Genomic DNA, 18,291 nt, shown 5'->3' with positions numbered 1-18,291 from the left:
TATTTTTATTTATTTATCAAATTTAACTCATCAGATAGGTACTGACTGTAAACTAAACTAAGAAACGTTCGTTAAGCCCTTTTATATTCTAAATATACTATATATACTATATACTATATATATTTACTAAAGCTGTTGTCAACAATCTCAGAGGCATTCGGCTGAAATTCACCAGTTAACACAGTCACACATGAAACCCCAACTCCGGCAGATAATTGAGAGCTGATTTACAGGTTTGTTAACTTGACCAGAGCCCTGCAATGCTAAGTGCGGCTAGTACGTTTGACATTGGTCTACCTACGCAGTTGGTAAAGGAGGCTGTGACTCAACTGTGTGATGTCAGTCCTGTGTTGGTGTGTGCGTTGGGCCCATTGGCAATATAGCAGCATAATCATCTGTATAGGAACACAGACAACAAGCTAGTGTTGTTCTGTTAAACACTGAACGGTGTAAAAAAAACGTTACTTTGAAACTAGTTGAAGTTCAATCTTTATTAAGGAAAGCCTTTTTTTTTTTACACAATCTTCATGACACGATTCAGAGATACAAAAAGAAAAGAAAAGGTTTGTAAATTCTTTCTTACATAACTCATGTTTCATTATTACATCTCCAACTGCTGGTTCAGCTGTCAGCAAGAAAAAACAAAACAAACAAAAACAATGAGTGAGCGTGGATTGTGTGTGTGGAAGTTTGTGTGTGGTCCGACAAAAACAGCAGCCATCAAGTCAGGGAATCCAACTGGCCTTGCACAACTTCAAGCTGAAAGAGAGAGCAGAGAAGATTCAGTGCTTGAGAGGAGAGAACACAGAGAAATACACACAGAAACAAACAAAGATAAGGGGGATGGACAAATTGTATCAAAGAATGACGCAGACAGGCTGGCACAGGCTGCTTTTGTAAGGCAATGTCTGCCAATCACGATGAAATGAGAAGGCATGTATGCAATGCGACATGAAAGTGCGCACACACACACACACACACACACACACACACACACACACACACACACACACACACACACACACACACACACACACACACACACACACACACACACACACACACACACACACACACACACACACATACTGGCATACTTAACAGACCTTGTTGTAGAACTCAAGTAGCTCCTGGTGGTTAAAATCAGCAAAGACATTTTCCTGAACCTGGGAGGAGAGAGAGAGAGAGAGAGAGAGAGAGGCAGAGAGGGAGAGAGAGAGAGAGAGAGAGAGAGAGAGAGAGAGAGAGAGAGAGAGAGAGAGAGTGAGTGAGACACAGAGAGAGAGAGAGAGAGAGAGAGAGAGAGAGAGAGAGAGAGAGAGAGAGAGAGAGAGAGAGAGAGAGAGAGAGAGAGAGAGAGAGAGAGAGAGAGAGAGATATCAGGTTAGAGAGGCGTGATAGAAACTGGAACAATCCAAAAAAGAAGAAATTCAGTTCAGAAATATGAGCTCAGCAGAGCAGGGGCTGAACAGCAGCAGTAAGAGCACATGCAGAAGAGTCATGACCATGATTTCTTCTTGTGCTTTCAATAAAACCTTCATGAATTATTCCTGCTCTCCGGTCAGTACAAACTATCCTCTCAGTCTTATCCATCAGGAGAGCTTAAAAATACTCTGCGGGAACATTTGATGTCCATGATCGAATGGTGGGAAAGCCCATCACTGTCTGTTTGGCTCACTTATAAAAAGAGACTGGCTCAAACATGTGTATGCTGCATGAAGCATGATGAATAATAAAATGATAAACCAGGGCTGATACGAACAACTTCCCCCCCCTGAAGAGACTTATGAAGATATCAAGCACATTGTATACTTTGAAAATGCTGCATTTTTTTTAGGTATATTTTTAGGTTACAATTATATTTTATTTATACTGCATGTTTCTTTAATTTGAAGCAAAAAAATTATCTTGTAAATTACAGGAAAAGTTAGTGAATATTAAAAAATCAGTGTCTCTGACAGATCAGACACAGGCTCAGAGGTCTGCTGCTAACAGTAGAACAACTTGTTTCTGGGAGTTTAGCTTGCTTTTGAGTTTAGAAACTGTTCATTGTCCATGAGGTTTTTAGAGGCAGCCAAAGTATCTGCAGCCCAGCTTCAAAAGAACTTGTCCTATAAAAAAAAACCCTTTTGCTTTTTTAGTCATGGAAAAATCACATTTGGAGGACTCTACTCCACAACTTTTTTTTTTTTTTTAACTCTCTTAGAAAAATTTCCGATAAACTTGTTTGTTCACTTTTTCTTGACAAACTGACAAATTGAATGACAACACTCGGACAGATAAGTTCATCTGATGAGGCTGACTTATTATATACTTGTTAAACAAATTAGAAAAGCACAGAGCAGTGTGTCGTCTTTCTTTTAAATGAGTGATGGTAAAAACAGACACCATTGTAAAAAAATGTTTCTTTTCTGCAGCTATTCTTGTTCTGATAAACTGTATATATAAAATGTTCAAAGGGTAGGCATAATAAGCCTCGGCTCCATCCTACTCCTTTTCAGCCATTTTTGTTTTCATTTATTATATTGTTTGTGTATGTTTTATGACTTGTGGTCATGGATCAAAAAAAATGTACATGCATTACTAAAAAAATTATAATGATAATGAAATCTTTGTATAACCCTGTTTTCTATATATTTCTTACTTGATCGTTGTCCTTTTAGATTCTTGCTAAAGTAGAGTTATATAAAGATAGAACAAAAGAGACAGGAAAAATGGTCACTGTAATAAAGTCCGGCAATAAATCCATGTTAATGTAAACAAACGCACTATCTGTAGTTGAATATGAATGTTGTGCTTACAGAAGCTGGGATGTTTGATCAAGATTTATGAACACTGCTCCAACTTCTTCTTTTTTATCTTTAACATTTATTTTCAGTTCAGCAATACATGACGTGTCAACTCTTGCACAACATTCCTTTGTAACAATGCATTATTAATACTTATTATATGATAATCCTTGAGCTTTTGTTTTTTTTTTCTCAATGTTCTTGCTTTTTATTCCCAGAACAAAAACAGTATCAAGGGGAGTGACGCTTTGTGGACAAACAAATAAGAAACCAAGGGCAACCATCACTGGACAGCCACCACCACAATCATCAACACATGACAGGAAAACAGACTTTATGAACACACCAATCACTGAGAAAATAGCTGTAAAATGTATGCTCTCTGGGTAGCACAGAATGAAAAGGGCAATCTTGTATCCAACAGAAGTGCGCTTTGTGTTGTAAGAAAGGCTGCTGCTAATACCAGTGAACCCCTGCCACCAACGAGGAGGGAACAGGAGGACGGAAAGAAAGAAAAAAGGAGGATAAACTCACGCAAACAAACAGAAACACATTGAAACCTCATGAACTATCTGATAGTACACAACAGTAGCTCTCCTCCTTGCACTTTGCTGCTTAGAGACTACATGGCGCTCTGGGGCTTGAATCTAACTGGTTGGTTGGTTTGCTGGGTGGGTGGCTGTGTGAAGGAGGCCATGTGTCAGAGCAAATTAATGACAGAGATATTAATTAGAAGCAACGTTAAAAGTCCATAAAGCAGAGCACAGAGGGAAGTTGTTAGCTCTTATCAAAGCCACGTCGCAACACAAGGAGAATGTAGGACAGCTTTGAATTGAGCTACAGCAGAGGGGGAGCACTGCAAGGGCAGGCAGGTAGTAAAATAAAGTCTAAAAGTGTTGTTACCATGTGAGATAAGATAAAAAAAAAACCCATGCACATCAAAGTAGTTCTACAAGGTCATTAATTATTTCCTCAATAAACAAGGTTGTTGTTCGGAAACGATTTGATTTGAAGGAAAAACTGAGGCATGCAGTTAAATTAGTTGAATGATGACACTCCCGCTGCTTCCAACAACTCAGATCTGATTCTCAGTTCACACAACTTAGTTTTCTATTGATCTCCACTGTGGAAAACACTCTTTAATGAGAGCAAACCAGCGCTGTATGATCAGTTTATTTGGGTTGATGGTGTTTGGTGTGCCTTTGGTCACGATCACTACGTCAGCAGGGTTAGATAATAGACAGAAATACTTGACTGCTAACTGAACTCTCCCTATTATTGCCCGAGGTGAGGAAGGGGGCAGCCAAAAAAGCTGTTTGAAAAATATGATGTCTATCAAAAAGTGTGATACAATAAGTTGAAGGCAACATCCCTGACGCTAACACTTGGAGTTGAGGATGAAAGTGTGTTTTTTGGGTGTTTGGGTTGGTGAGAGTGCAGATCGACAACGTGTGATGTTGAGAACTTCCAGGTACACTAGGGTTTGTGTGTGTGATGCAGATAAACAGTTTTGTCTTGAGAAGATATGCACAAGTGTGTGTGTGTGTGTGTGTGTGTGTGTGTGTGTGTGTTTGTTTGTGTGTGATAAGCCCTTCCCATTGTTCCTCAGGGCTGAGATTTTACCAGACAGTAACCCACCAAGGCTCTGACAGATCTAGGCTAACACTAATGGGGGTAGGATGCATCATCCTCATCATCACAGCGCTTCACTACAAGTATGCAAATACATACAAACACACACACACACACACACACAAACATTTCTTATCTGTATTAGTGCCAAAATCCAGTGTGTCAAGATTCAGAAAACAGGATTAACCCATGACGATAATCATTAATTCGCTTGCATCTGGCGTTCCATATGAGCGTCATGTTAGTGTTGCATTACAATATAGGTTACACACTGTGGGAGGCAATCGGATGTATTACACAGAATAAACTACAAAGGACAAATACATGTACAACTAAAACTCTTTGAAAATGTTTCCAAACTTCTTCAAAAGCAATGAGAAAGTGGGACTAAATGTTCTAATGCAGCCCAGGGTGCAGGCCTAATAACTTTCCACAAGGTTGCTGCTATAATTCAAGTGATGAGCCAAGAAATTAATCAGGGGATAATAGTGAAAGAAGTTCTATATGGATTACAGTGTAAGCCCTCAATCTCTCATTGGGGAAATCACAGTTATTTAAAAAAAAAAAAAAAAAGATCAGATCCTTTCAGACCTGGGTTTTATCTTCTCTGTTCTTCTTCCCCATTGATAAGACTGACTGTTCACCTGCATGACTTTGGAGATAATGACAACTGAACTAAAAATAGCTTTCTTGAAAATCAAAAAACAGTACATTTTTTAATCAACAAAGAAACAAAGAGTAAGTGTTACTTGTGCAGTCTAAAGAATTCTTTTGTCTGGACCAATGAACACGTCGACACGTTTACCTGCTTTTTGTCAAATGTCTTGAGATAACATTTGTCAAGAAGTGGAACAAGACAAATAAAGATTGATTGAGTTTGAATTCAAAGTCATAAACGTTTGCAGCTTTAAATGTGAACTCCTACTCTTTGGACTGGATGGACGAGTTGAGCTTTACTTTGAACCCCAGAGGTCGATACTCCTGGCTCTAATGGTAGGACTGTAGTTATCTCAGTTTGCTGCTTGCTTCTGATACTTTGGCCCAGTGTGAAATTTTAAATAATTATTAGCGAGGGCATATTGACATTCATAGTGACCAGAAGATGAAGAAAACCATTAATCCTAATAGGTCCCCTGACTTTTATCAGAAGCCACAGGCTCTTTAAAGTTCCCACTAACACAGTCACTCTATCTATCTAAAATATGGATTGGAAGATATTTTGGGCTTTTTCTGAACTGCAGCCAATTGGTGGGCATTAGTTTAGAGTAAAAGATCTTTAAAGATAGCTGAAGTTTCAGGTAATTTGATCCAAAAAATTCATGATCTGTTAACTTATTTTCTTGAAATATTTCTCGTTTGGACCTTTGCAGTTTCGTTCAATCGGAAATCAGGAAGAGAGTGAGGAATGCCATGAAGGACATGACAGGCAGGAAAGGAGCTGCAAAATGTCGAAGGTTCCCTGACTTTTCATACATGGCCATTATCGAGTAAGACATTTTACTTTATCCATTAATTAGAATTTCTACTACCTATGACTTTCTGTCTCATTTGACAAGCATTAATTGATGCTCTTGTGACACTCGTTTCTTGTGACTTTAGAGACTGTAACCATATTTTAAAGCAGGCTGTAATCAAGCTTACTTCTGCTGTAAGAATGGGTATTTTAACGTGGGTCGTTATGGGGATCACTTGGCTTTTGGAGTCAGTTGAAAGGGAAGTTTTTTGCACTTTCAACATGACTTAATTTTTGAGTTGAGCTAAAGCAGAGGGCACCAGAGGTGAGTTGGTATAGAGCAACTAACTTGGTGCTATTAGGCAGCAATCCTTTCTTATTCTCTACTGTGTTGTAATCCTTTAAATAAAGGTTAAACTGTTGGTGCTTTTACAGAGTGCAACACCAAAGAAAGATGTAACAGGATGTTTCAATATCCTCCTCCTCGCTCCTGTTCTCCTCAATAAGAGGTGCAAAACTGAAAAAGTCAACACGTCCTTAAGTACAACTCTTTTGGTATCTTCAGTAGGAACAACCTGTAACAGTTGCACTTACGTGAAGAGTGGACCAATTTCATGATTTTAAGCTTTCGGCAGTTTCTGTTTCCAGGAGCATTTGAGCACTACCTGGATATCAATTGAAAAGAGAGTGACACATTCAACAAGTGGTACTTTTATCCCTTCAAGTGGTTAGTAGTGATGTCAGCTTGTATTAGACCACAATGTACTACATGGAGCAGAAGTGTCTCATACCACCAGCATGTCTGAATGGTGCCAATGTTTGAAAAGCAAATAGATACTCTTTGTTAATTATTTGAATCAGTGCAATAAACAAGGGCCTTTATTTCTTAGTGTAACAAATTGTTTACTTCTTCAGGTACAGAAAGTCAGGAAGGGCATAAGAAAAGGGAGTAAATACGACAGGGAGGAGTGATCGACAAAAACTGAGAGGGGAGGTGAGAAATGGATGTGAGAGAAATGAGCAGCAAAGTATAAAGAAGAGAAAAAAACAAGGGGGAGTGGAGAAACGTGACAAAACAATGAGGGCTTTAGTAGAGAAACGAAACATTGTGACATCCTCAGAGAGCATTCATTGTGACAAACAACTAAAGGCATATCAAACATCGCCTCGAAAGAATTCACAGACAGTGAAAATGTGTCTTCAATCCAGTCATGAATCTTCAAACATAATATAACATTAATGCTGTCTATAAATTCACAGAGAAAGAAAATGTGTCCGCATCAAACCGTCTGCGGGGTGAAGTTATTTTAAAATATGCACGGTAAAGATGGAGCCAGACAGACACGAAGTGAAGCAAATCAGACTCAAGTGTCGACAACAAGTGCCCATCAGTCTCCTGCACAACACTGAAAGATATGTAAACTTTTGGGGGCGTCACGAAAGACAGGGCGAGAAGAATAAGACTTGTATTAAGGATATGCATAGATAGCGCTTTGTTAGCATTTTAGAATTCAATTATTGCTATCATTCAGTTTTATGATCTTACTCAAGTCATTTGTCTCAACATCCAAATACTGCTCCACGGTAAAGTGTAAAACAATTGTTTTTTATTTTAATCATCAAAGTTAGTCATCCTGGTTTTGAAATGTTGTCTCTGTTATCTTCAAACTAACTTTTCTTCTATTTTTGCTCAAAGGCCTAAATCTTAGTTTTTCCCAACTTACTTGTGTGTATGTTTAAACTGCTGCTGTTAAAGCCTTCTTTCAGTCAGAGCAGGCTCTACTCCAGGTAGAAGAAGGTGGCATTGACCTTTAAAAGCCCTACACTCAGAAACTTCTAGCATATGCATTGCTGCAGTTCTTTAGTAACAGGTAGCAGTCAGGAGACAAAATCTTTGTGTGATTTTAGTCAGATACAGCCATACCACGCCGGAATTTCTCTATAATGGAAGGCTGTCCATGCTTTGTGCTCGTGCATGAACTGTACCATGTCGAAGAACACCTCTTCCTTGTGCCAGGGACAAGAAAGTGCACCGTGTGGAACAGAGCACTCACATTACAGTCAAATGGACTTTAAGGGTGAAGCGTGCTTAAGAAAAGACACGGATGGCCCAGTGTGAGTGTGTCCTTAAATATCAAGCTCATGACAGCCTTGGCTCAGAGCATGATGTATTGACTTTCTCTTTTTTCCACATTGTCTTTCACAATTAATACCTGTCAGCCTCAAACCTTGCAGTAAAACGTCTAAGCTAAGTATTTAATGTAGCAGGTGTATTTACCATGAAGGTTCGGTTTAGTTTGGAAGCCAGAATTTTTCTGGAAGTGGAGAAACATCTGTCTCCATGCATTTAGATCAACAGGGGTGCAGGGCACATTTTCTTTTAATCGGTTAATTAAAAGGTCTCACATATGCCTCTGGATCTGATGCAAATTAGAATCGTTCTGGGCCGTTCTATGTCACAACACGAGTTTTGTTCCATGGAGCATTTCTATCTTGTTCATGCATTCAGCTTTTAAACCATTTAAAATCTCATTAAATGCCTCCTTTAAATGTGTCTACTGTCTGATAGAGCATCCAGCCATACCGGAAACATCTCATGTGGGCTATATAACCAGGTTGTTTCTCAGGGAGACCTTTAGTACCTGCAATGGAGCTTTATAAAGCCTCAGGTTAGTCATTTTATCTAGAGAAAATGCTGGCACAATTTCAGAAAATGTAACTGGCAGAAAAATTAAACACAAAATCCAATTGTTAATTACTCAATATATAACACGTTAATGTTTAAAGGTATTTATGTGAACGCACAAAGACACAAATGGCCTTAATGTTCCAAAACATGCATTATATCCACTGGATTATGCAGTTCTGATGATAATGTTATTTATTCCAACAAAATTAGTATTCTTGCAAAAATGCACAAAATGCGCTGCAGCTCATCCCGACTCGTCTAAAATGCTTTTCTCTGTCCTACAATATGAAACCAGCACAGCATTTAATCAGCATCAAAGGAGAGGGTTCCTGTAATTTTGCCAGCTCAAGTGCTCTGCACTGAGAGGATACGTTATATTATGTGTCCTCTGTGGCTCTGCTTCATTATATGTCTTCTGTGACTCACAGCTCGTCCACAGTTTGTCCGATTGGAGCTCTCTGCCGCTGCCTGCTCGCTGACTTTTGCCTGACAGAGACAAATGTTGACAGTGAAAGACAAAGAGGCAGATAGAGAGAAGGAATGCACAGGAGGCTGAGCTGTCAGGATTGTGACAACCCTTTATGCCTCCTACCCTCAAAATACACACAAACACAACAGACACACACTGTCCTTTCCTGCCTGAGTACAACTGACACGTTTTAAAGCACACGCTCTTTGTTTTTAGCCACACTTTACTGATCCTAAACATTCTAAGGAAAAGAAACTGAATACATGATCCTTGCTGTTACAGTCTAATGTGGCAACACATCTCTACAGAACATGATGACTGAGTGAGTGCTAGCTCTACCGCTCTATCAGTACGATCAACTTGTCTACATACTTGACTTCTTCTCAGTTTCTGTTGGACAGCTTACAGCAACGGTAGAAAATGCGTCATTACTGTGTGTCAGTAAGCTCCCCATTCAGGCGTGTCTGCAAAGCTTTCTTCCCATGCTCCTTTCCGTCTTCATGCCAGAACCCTTCCCCAACATTCACCGAGTGTCTGAGCCACGATGCTCACTGACTGTCTGAGCTGCATTCTGCCATCACGCTGAACGATGATCAGAAGAGGTTATTTTATGAGCGCCATCTTTCACCGGGCACGCACAAATAAAAACACTGGCATGAGGACACTGGGTAATATTTCCCACAAACACTTATTTATGTGGAATAAATTGGCATGTTATCATCAGGGACATTTGTTTCAAAGTCAGGAATTCAATGAAATGAAATGACTCTTCATAACTTACTTCTCTGTTGCAAATTCAATCAGTGGCAACAATGTAAAAAAAGAACACCACTTTGAGACATGAAGCAAATACGAGCCGACTTATTACATGAGAGTGTTTCTGGGTGCTTTATGACGCATGCGTTAGTGTGTGTTTGTTCAGCTGCGTAGCTGTCTGTCACTTCAAAAACAGATACTCTGACAAAGACAGCTGTGCTGTCAAAACATCTTTTAGTGTCTCCATAAAGATTTTTCGTTGTTTGCTTCGATGCTACAGGTGTGCTGCGTCTTTCTTTTATCCTGTGAGTGAATCTGTCCATCTGTCTGTACCTCCTCAGCAGTGGCATGGTTGAGTTTGTAGTCCTCTGAATCACTGAGGAGGAATGCAGATGAGAAATGGAGACTGGTCAAAGGTTTATTTGAGGAGAATCGTGGCTAGAAGACTGCCCTGAGCATTATGCTAAGTGAAATTAATAGCTTTCCTTCTTATTATGGCGCATTAATCAAGCTTAATGTAATATGTGATTTATCTAATATGTCCTCTGACTTCAGTTTACAAACAAGAAGAGAATGGCTTAATGAAGTAATTACAATAAGATAACTATTGACCCCTAAATGACTCAAAATGACATCATCTATTACAATCAATATTTCCCAAACTCAGACACACAGATGAGTCTTACTTTAGCTCGTTAGCTGATCGGCTGCTATTTAAAACTGTATGTAAATTAAATAGAGACTGTTAGCATTTAAAGTGAATAATGATCACTCTGTATTCATTGCATGCAAGGCTGTGTTCAGTATACCGTGTACTTTTACAAAAGGTACTTTTGAGACTTGGTGCTTTTCAGTCATTACATTTCCCCTTTCACCTTCCCTGAATCCATCTACTTTATCGCTGATGAACAAAATTGAAATCTGTGGGTTTTTTTTTAAATATGGCAAACTCCATCTGCAGATGAAGATCATAGGGTAAGGATTAAATCTGAGTTAAGCTATAAAGAAAAAAAACACCAGGGGAATATATTCTGTTATTTTAAAGAATTGTTTGCAGTCTCCAAAACTGGAATAGAGAGTGTAGATGGACAGAACAGAAGCAAAAGCCAGAGATTTCCAATCAAAAGAAGAGCACCTTTGTTGTCTGTGGAAGCTCCAGGCAGCAAAGAGAATATATTTTCTCCGTCTTCTCCATGGTCAGTTTCTCCACAAATGGTCAGCATAATGGAAAATTTGAAAACTTTGACCATTATTCGGCAACCAGCTGGTGTGAAACTTTGTGCTTATTGAGTGTAAAATATGAATACTTCTGGTGCTAGGGGCCTGTCTATCATAACGATAACATGAGATGTAGCTGTGTTGTTGTGAAGAAGTGTGGGATTACAAAAAAACATTCTTTTCAAGTTTCATCCCTGACAATCACCATTAAGCTGCACTTAACTGGACTCAGCTTTCCTGTCATACTTCATCCTTTTCATGGACCCGGTGATGTATTTCAGGCAGATCATTTCTGGTTTAGATACACTATGTTGGTTCATCTGAATGAAATAGCTTCAAGAAACACAGCAGTTAGCAAACCCTTCACTTTCTGACGTATTCAGGGGTGTTTTTGTCTATTTCCTTTAAAGAAATGTGTCTTTAACTTGACTAAATTGCAGCCTCTTAAGGTTTATAATTCACTGGAAACATTAAGGGATATTAAAATACACAACAAAACCAAAACATCTGAAAGTGGGAGTGTTATATATTACACCTTAAAATCAAATACAGAATAGCTGATCAACCTGTCAGATCATGTACAGCATAGTATATTGGGTTGTGTAGAGATTGGGATTATAAAAAAGTTGTGCCTACAGTGTGCCGGCGGTTGGTGCGGAGGCGTGGTCCTCCCGACAGGCCGCCATATCATTCCCCACTTCCTCTCTACCCACTCTCTTATCTCTAAAATAAAGGCATTAAAAAGCGCCCAAATAAAAAAAAATAAGCTTAGATAAATGTGATATATATATATATTAAACTGCAGCTCCTCTGTGTCAGTTTCTTGGAATTATTCAGCGAACACTGTTGCCCGAAGCTTTATACTTAACTGTGCTGTCAACAACAACAAAAAGAAATCAATAGTTCAAAAACAACCATGTTTAATCTTCCCATGACCCTTTGAGCCCAAAGCTGTGTAGAAAAACACGTCCATAGGAGCCACATGAGCAGTGTGTACTGCTGCTGAAAGAGGGGCGCCATGAAGCCGTATCCACACAACCAGCAGTTCCGTGTATCACACAGTGACAGACATGGAACCTCAAAACGTCAGCCATTCACTAAAAGCCTTTCGACGACAACAAATAAGAGCTGTCAAAGCCTAACACTAGAAAGTGCCAATCACCTATGTTATTTATAACAGAAATGAGCACAAGCTGATATGTGCACACACACAGAGGCCCACGCACACACACAGTCTTATTTTCCCCAAATATAATAGAAGAAAATACTTTTTTTATACCTCTGTCAGATTCATGACATACAAGAGATGGCCTGATGGAAACCCCTTCCTGTACAGTAAGCAGTCTCAAAACTACATGTCAGTGTTTCTTTTTTATTTCTCTGATCTAGAGAAAACACTCGGGAATAAACTGGCCTAGAACATTCCATCAGAAAGCACGTCTTATTCCTCTTAACTTTTTTTTCCCTTTCTTACAGGCTTTTTGATAGGGAGCAGTGAGTAGATAACAGCAAAGACGAGCGGAGTGAGAGGTCGTAGCGGCGAGAGGAGACAGTGGGAACCTAGACAAGAATCAAAAGAGAAAAGCAAGGTAGGGAAAAAACAATCAACAAGCCGGTGTTTTGCTTTGTTTTGTGCTGAGACAGACGGAGCAGGTGGAAGGTTCAAGGCCTGACAGGATGAATTCCTGAAAACACAGCTGGACTCACAAATACACAGAAAACGCTGCACTGAAACCCAACACTTGGTGTGCACAGAGTTCCACCATCCGAAAAAAATACATTACAAAGCATGCTAAAAAGATTGTACAAAACACAATCAAGACAATCAAGACTCACTCAGACACAGGTTTCCTAAAATGAATTGTAAATTGTATAAGAGTTATAACAGAGTACTGGGTGGTTGGGAATTGGGGTTGGGATGTCTAATGTTTTTTTTTTTATTGTGTTATTATTACTTTTTTCTGTCTTTCTTTTTAGGTACTTAAGTCCTCGCCTTTTCTTTGTCTTAATCCGGGGACATTGGCGGAGTTGGGTAGGGGATGGGGGGGTTGGGGAGGCAGGTTCTGCAGTATTACAATATGTGCCTTGTTTTGCTTTGAGGAACTCATGTAATCACGTCAGATCTTTATTGTCCATGGAAGGGAAATTTGATTTACAGCAGTGGACAAAAAAAACAAAACAACAACAACAACAACAACAACAACAACAACAACAACAGATAAACAGACATAGGACGGTGCAACACGACCTGATGTAATAGGCTACAACCAAGAAATATAAGGAAGAAAAAAAAATGTCACAGTTCATTGAACAAAGTTCCACTCAAAGTTCTACAGCTAATTGTATTGCTGCCTCCCAATGTGACAAAAAAACAAAACCTTTACATATTTGATTGCATAACAAAATCAATACTTTTACAGGTAAATTACTTTTCCTGAAATCAATGCCAGCCGAACTCAACAGAGATCCACCTTAATATTTTAGAGCGCGAAACATTGTTGGACAAATGTGAACTGTCAGTTTTTGATCCCATTTGGAAGGCAATTAAACTCAACTTGACACAGTGTGTATTCACTTTGTTCAATGAGGAAAGATGTTCAAAGAATAGATTTTCTTTTGGTATAGTAATGATGTAGAATTAAATACATAATGTCAGCTTTTGGATTGTTAGCAAGAAGGTTCCTTGTTTTGGGCCTTTCTAGACAAATGTATTTGTAGGTGCCAATAGAGGAGGTGGATGTTTGTAGATCTGTAACAAGATGTGTTGATGAATAAAATGTGGGTCCATCAACAAGTAAAAGTTGACTTTTTTTATTTTATATGGTTGAGGTTTCACTCTGTATTAAAAGACTAAAAGTAAAATTCTACTTCTTGATCTTGATTTTCTCCTCTACACACACCATGCTAATCACTGTTCTTTCACATTTGTTCATGTTGTGGTTATTCCCTTCATCTCTTACTATTTTGTCCATCCCTTGGTGGGAATGCTAATCACTCTCTCTTAATGTATTCCTTTTTCCTATCTCTCTAACTTCACCTCTGCTCCTCCCTCTCTTTTGGATTAAGTGACGCCTTGTTATAAACAGCCCATCAGTGAGCCGACCATCCGTATCCCGGCTGTAGTCGGACATTTATTAAGAGTCAGCTCTGCTCTGCCTCTCTGAATCCCCACATGAATACAGAGGACCAATTAGGAGGAGTCTACATGGCTGGCCCAGACATATAAACATCATCCAAACAAGTACAACAAACAGATGGAAAGTTTGACAGAAAGAGCTCTTTTTGATTTAACAGCAACTTTGACAGAAACGGGAACACTTCATACTGTGCTAAGTGATAGCGATGACAAAAACAGGAGTTCAAGCGTTTGTTGCGAACAAAAGACGTGCGACAAATTCACACAATAAACACAGTGCACTTCCATTCAAGACCTAAAATGCTGGGACACGGTGAAAATGTTTTTCTTAAACTCATTCAGCAGCCACGACGCCTGACATTTATGAGCAGCAGGAGGCAGCTACTGTGGTTAAACAAATAACATCCTCACTGGTGGACTAAATAGGACGATGGCTATTTTGCCTATTGGTTTTTTTCCCCAATGGATGAGGTCACCCATGCCCTGACTGTGAAATGACAGTGTGTGTGTGCTTGTTCATTATTTGTTATTGTGTGTGTATTGTCCATCCACCTCCCCAATTAGAATCCACCACATCCTGTGTTGTGGTTCGGGGACAATGGGAACATGACTATGCCTCCAACAGAGCGCACGGCTCCCACATCCTCCTCCTGAGTCTTCACATGCTATGCAGCAAGACACAGTACAACATGAACATGTGTTATAATTATTGATGATGATGGCGATGTACCTGTGAGGAATCCATTCATATATTAATCACCGGGAGGAGACAGGAAGGCAGAGTGAGAACAAAGCCCCTTCAGACCTGAAAAATGGAACAATGCTCACTTCCTGAGTGTGTTAGAGTAACTAATGCCATCCCTATATAGGAGTCGATTCTTGACGACTTTGATGTTGACTTCAGACAAAACGACTCAAAAAAGAGGTTAAATTATCGCTTGGTATATGGCATATGACACGCAAGACTTTATATAACATTGTTCTAACTTTCTTATTTTTCGTTATTGCTTCTTGTTGTGCTTTTTTTTTTCATCAGGACTTTTGTATTGATTTCATACCCACTGACACCTCACAGTGTACAGATGAAGTGAAAAGCCTTCACATATACAACGTTAAAGGCAGGGAAGGTCATTTTCTCCAGATACACTTTTTAAGATTTCGCTTGAAATTGTCTTCAGGTCCTGACAGATATTAATAATTCATCTGCTCTGAAAAAGAAACGAGGACGATCTGTCATCTGTCGCAGTTGTAAACTTGTTTAAAAACTACCAAAGTCTGCACTCGGTTTGGGTTTTATGAGCTAATCATGCTCCCCTGCTCGCTTACTCTCATGAGCCCACACACAGAGCATGAGCTGAAACCCGTGGGGGGCGGGGCTTTTGAGGGCGCACAGAGGGGAGGGGGTGGGCGTAAATGAAGCACGGAGAGAATGCTGCTTTCAAAGTCATGCTAGTTTTCGAAGATTACCATCCCTAGCTTTAAAGTTCTTTACCAGCCTCACGTGTTTTTAATTTCTCTCATTAATTAGATCTGTCAACAGATTGAAGTTGGGAGAAATGACGCTGTTGCTGATTAAACTTAAACCAATCCTCTAACTATCAATTATCCGAATCACAACAGCTTAATCACAACAACTTAAAAAAGATAAACACGTTTTCAATCAAGCCCACTGGTACTTCAAAGCCTTGTTGTGAAATCAAGTGGAACACTTTAGCTTGTGGTAACTGGACCTGAATGTCTGTACTTGATATGCTTGGCGCTCAAATGGTAAAGTGTTGGGAACATCACTTCTGGGCTTCAACAAATAGAAACCAAAAGACTCACAACAAGCGAGAATGTACTCTAACAAATGAAATCTGAAGGAATAAAGACAGGGATGTAACGTCAACATTGTCACCACGCAAACAAAATCCCAAAGGAAAAAAAAGTTTAAGACCAACAGTCCACAGATAAACAAACTTCCATGACTGGAAGACGCCACTGAGAACAATAATCACTGATAAAATAATTCAAGCTGCTTATAAAAGATCCCATTCAGAGCACACATGTCACTCTTGACAATATGTGAAGAGCCCAGCTGTAACTAATAACACTAACGAACGCTAATTCAAGCAGCATTAATGATATTGGCTACACCTGCCGTACATTTCAGCCGATGTCATGTCAAACTGTCAGCTGTGAGAAACGGTCTGAGGGCATTTACAGCGAACAAACTGCGATGCATCAGGACAGAGAGTGACGGACAGACAAAGAGAAAGAGACAGACGGACGGACAGGCAGCCACAGTGGAGCGATATGTGAGAGTGCAGAGTGTCCTCTGCTGGGGGTCATTTGTCAGGTCATTGGGTCAGCCAGTTAATGAAATAAAAGAATAATAAAGAATCTCTCTGTAGTGTTTAACACAGAGAACGGTTGTTTCTGTGTGGAGTGTCCTCTTTCACCCATCACTTCCCACCCTACACACATCAATACACTGTGTTGCCTCTCATTCCTTTCTACACACACACACACACACACACACACACACACACACACACACACACACACACACACACACACACACACACACACACACACGCACACACAGCTGACTGTGACTCTAGGTGGGCTAGGGTGGGATTTTCACACGCCTCGCTCCCCAGGGCCCATTCAGTACAGTACACAGCACGGCAGCAGGACACACACACAAAGCCGAGGATTGTCTGCACCCAGTGGGCCACTCACTGAACTAGAATGACTGAAACACAGTGAAGCATGGATGCAGATACAGACACAGGCTCACTACAGACATGGCCTGAACACACACATACACACACAAACACACGTGCACATTCACACATACACAAACACTTCATTCACACCCTTATTTCTTGGAAGCAGAGGCCTCTTTGACTTGCTGCGGCCCATGATAAAAAACCCAGTGATGGACAGTCATTCTCTACTTCTTAACTGACTTACTTTTCAAAATAAAATCCCCATAATTTACCATCTCAATATTTCTGTGAACCAACGTTGTCACATTTGACTTTAAGCTGAAACTCGGGTGGTATTAATGAAAAACTTTATGTTAGAAGCTCAAAAAGTCTTTAAATAAAAAAACTGAGATGCATGACTGTTTAGATGCCTTTGTGAAGTTTAACTCAGTTTGGCACTGGCTGTTCCACTTTCATGCCTCCTGTGCTGTGTCATGAAAGGACTTCGGAGGCATTTTTAGAAGTTTATTCATAAATAATGGCCTCACAGGGACTTAACGAAAATAAACATTTGAATCTCCCTTACTGTTCTTTTAATAAAATATTCTGTTCTGCCTATTTTATTAAACACAGTGGACATATAAACTGTTTTTTTTTCTGTCTTTCTCTCCCACACGGACAGTTTCTTTTTGGACAGCTGTGTTGACGGTGGATAAATGTGCAGAACAATTGTTAATTAGCCATTCAAATATTTTATTTAAGGTGTTTTGTGCTACATTCACTTCTTTTTTTATGGGTACATCCTGCACTTTTAAGTGTTTTGTTTGTGCAGTATGTTGTCTTGAGTCACCAGGCGCTTTCTTCTTTTTCTTCAAGCACATCCAAGGTCTCTTCCTTTTCTATTCTCTCCTTGTCTTTCTCTTTTCAACTCCCGTGTCAGCTAGCACCAGCAGTTTAGTCTTATAACACATAGCCTTTGTCAAGTGCGCTCTCCTCTGTCCTCACTACCAATGCCATGCAGCAAACTACACACAATTCCAACAAAAGTGAAGACAGCGGTAAGCCTTTGAACATTTTTCTGGGAGCAACGTGAAACGGTGAAACAAATCCAACACCTTACCAATCAGAGAATAGGAGTCAGACAGAAAAAAAAAATGTTTTCCCCAAAAGTAGAGATTAGCAGGCAAAGAGTTACACAAGCTCTTTTGACATTGCGAGCTCTCAACAGTGCCTTAATGGAGCTGCAATATTATTCAGCTTTTGTGCTTTTATATTAAATTCGCAACAGCATGATATTGGAGTCCCAGTGTGTAATTTCCTATTGTGTGCAGCAGCAGCTTCACATACACACACACACACACACACACACACACACACACACACACACACACACACACACACACACAAGACGTGCGCAAACACAAAGCTCTGTTCAACCGTGGCAGCTCTGACATTT

General features: G+C 39.7%; 1 protein-coding gene across 2 annotated transcripts in view; it reads right to left on the bottom strand.

The window, feature by feature from the left end:
* Positions 1 to 476: 476 nt before the first annotated feature.
* Positions 477 to 18,291, bottom strand: part of commd10 (COMM domain containing 10) — a 62,850-nt gene continuing 45,035 nt past the window's right edge. Inside the window, exons 6-7 of one of the 2 annotated variants that reach the window (XM_079369789.1) lie at positions 1,107 to 1,166; positions 477 to 759 (exon numbers count right to left, since the gene is read on the bottom strand). In XM_079369789.1, the coding sequence (XP_079225915.1) occupies positions 721 to 759; positions 1,107 to 1,166 (99 nt within the window). In that variant the 3' untranslated portion in view covers positions 477 to 720. Of the gene's footprint in view, positions 760 to 1,106; positions 1,167 to 8,920; positions 9,050 to 18,291 lie in introns of those variants that run through there. The other variant, XM_079369788.1, reaches the window with a different exon arrangement.

The sequence above is a fragment of the Symphodus melops genome, assembly GCF_947650265.1.
Source record: "Symphodus melops genome assembly, chromosome: 1".
Lineage (NCBI taxonomy): Eukaryota > Metazoa > Chordata > Actinopteri > Labriformes > Labridae > Symphodus > Symphodus melops.
The sequence above is the reverse complement of the archived record's forward strand: the minus strand, read 5'-3'. Positions and strand labels throughout refer to the sequence as shown.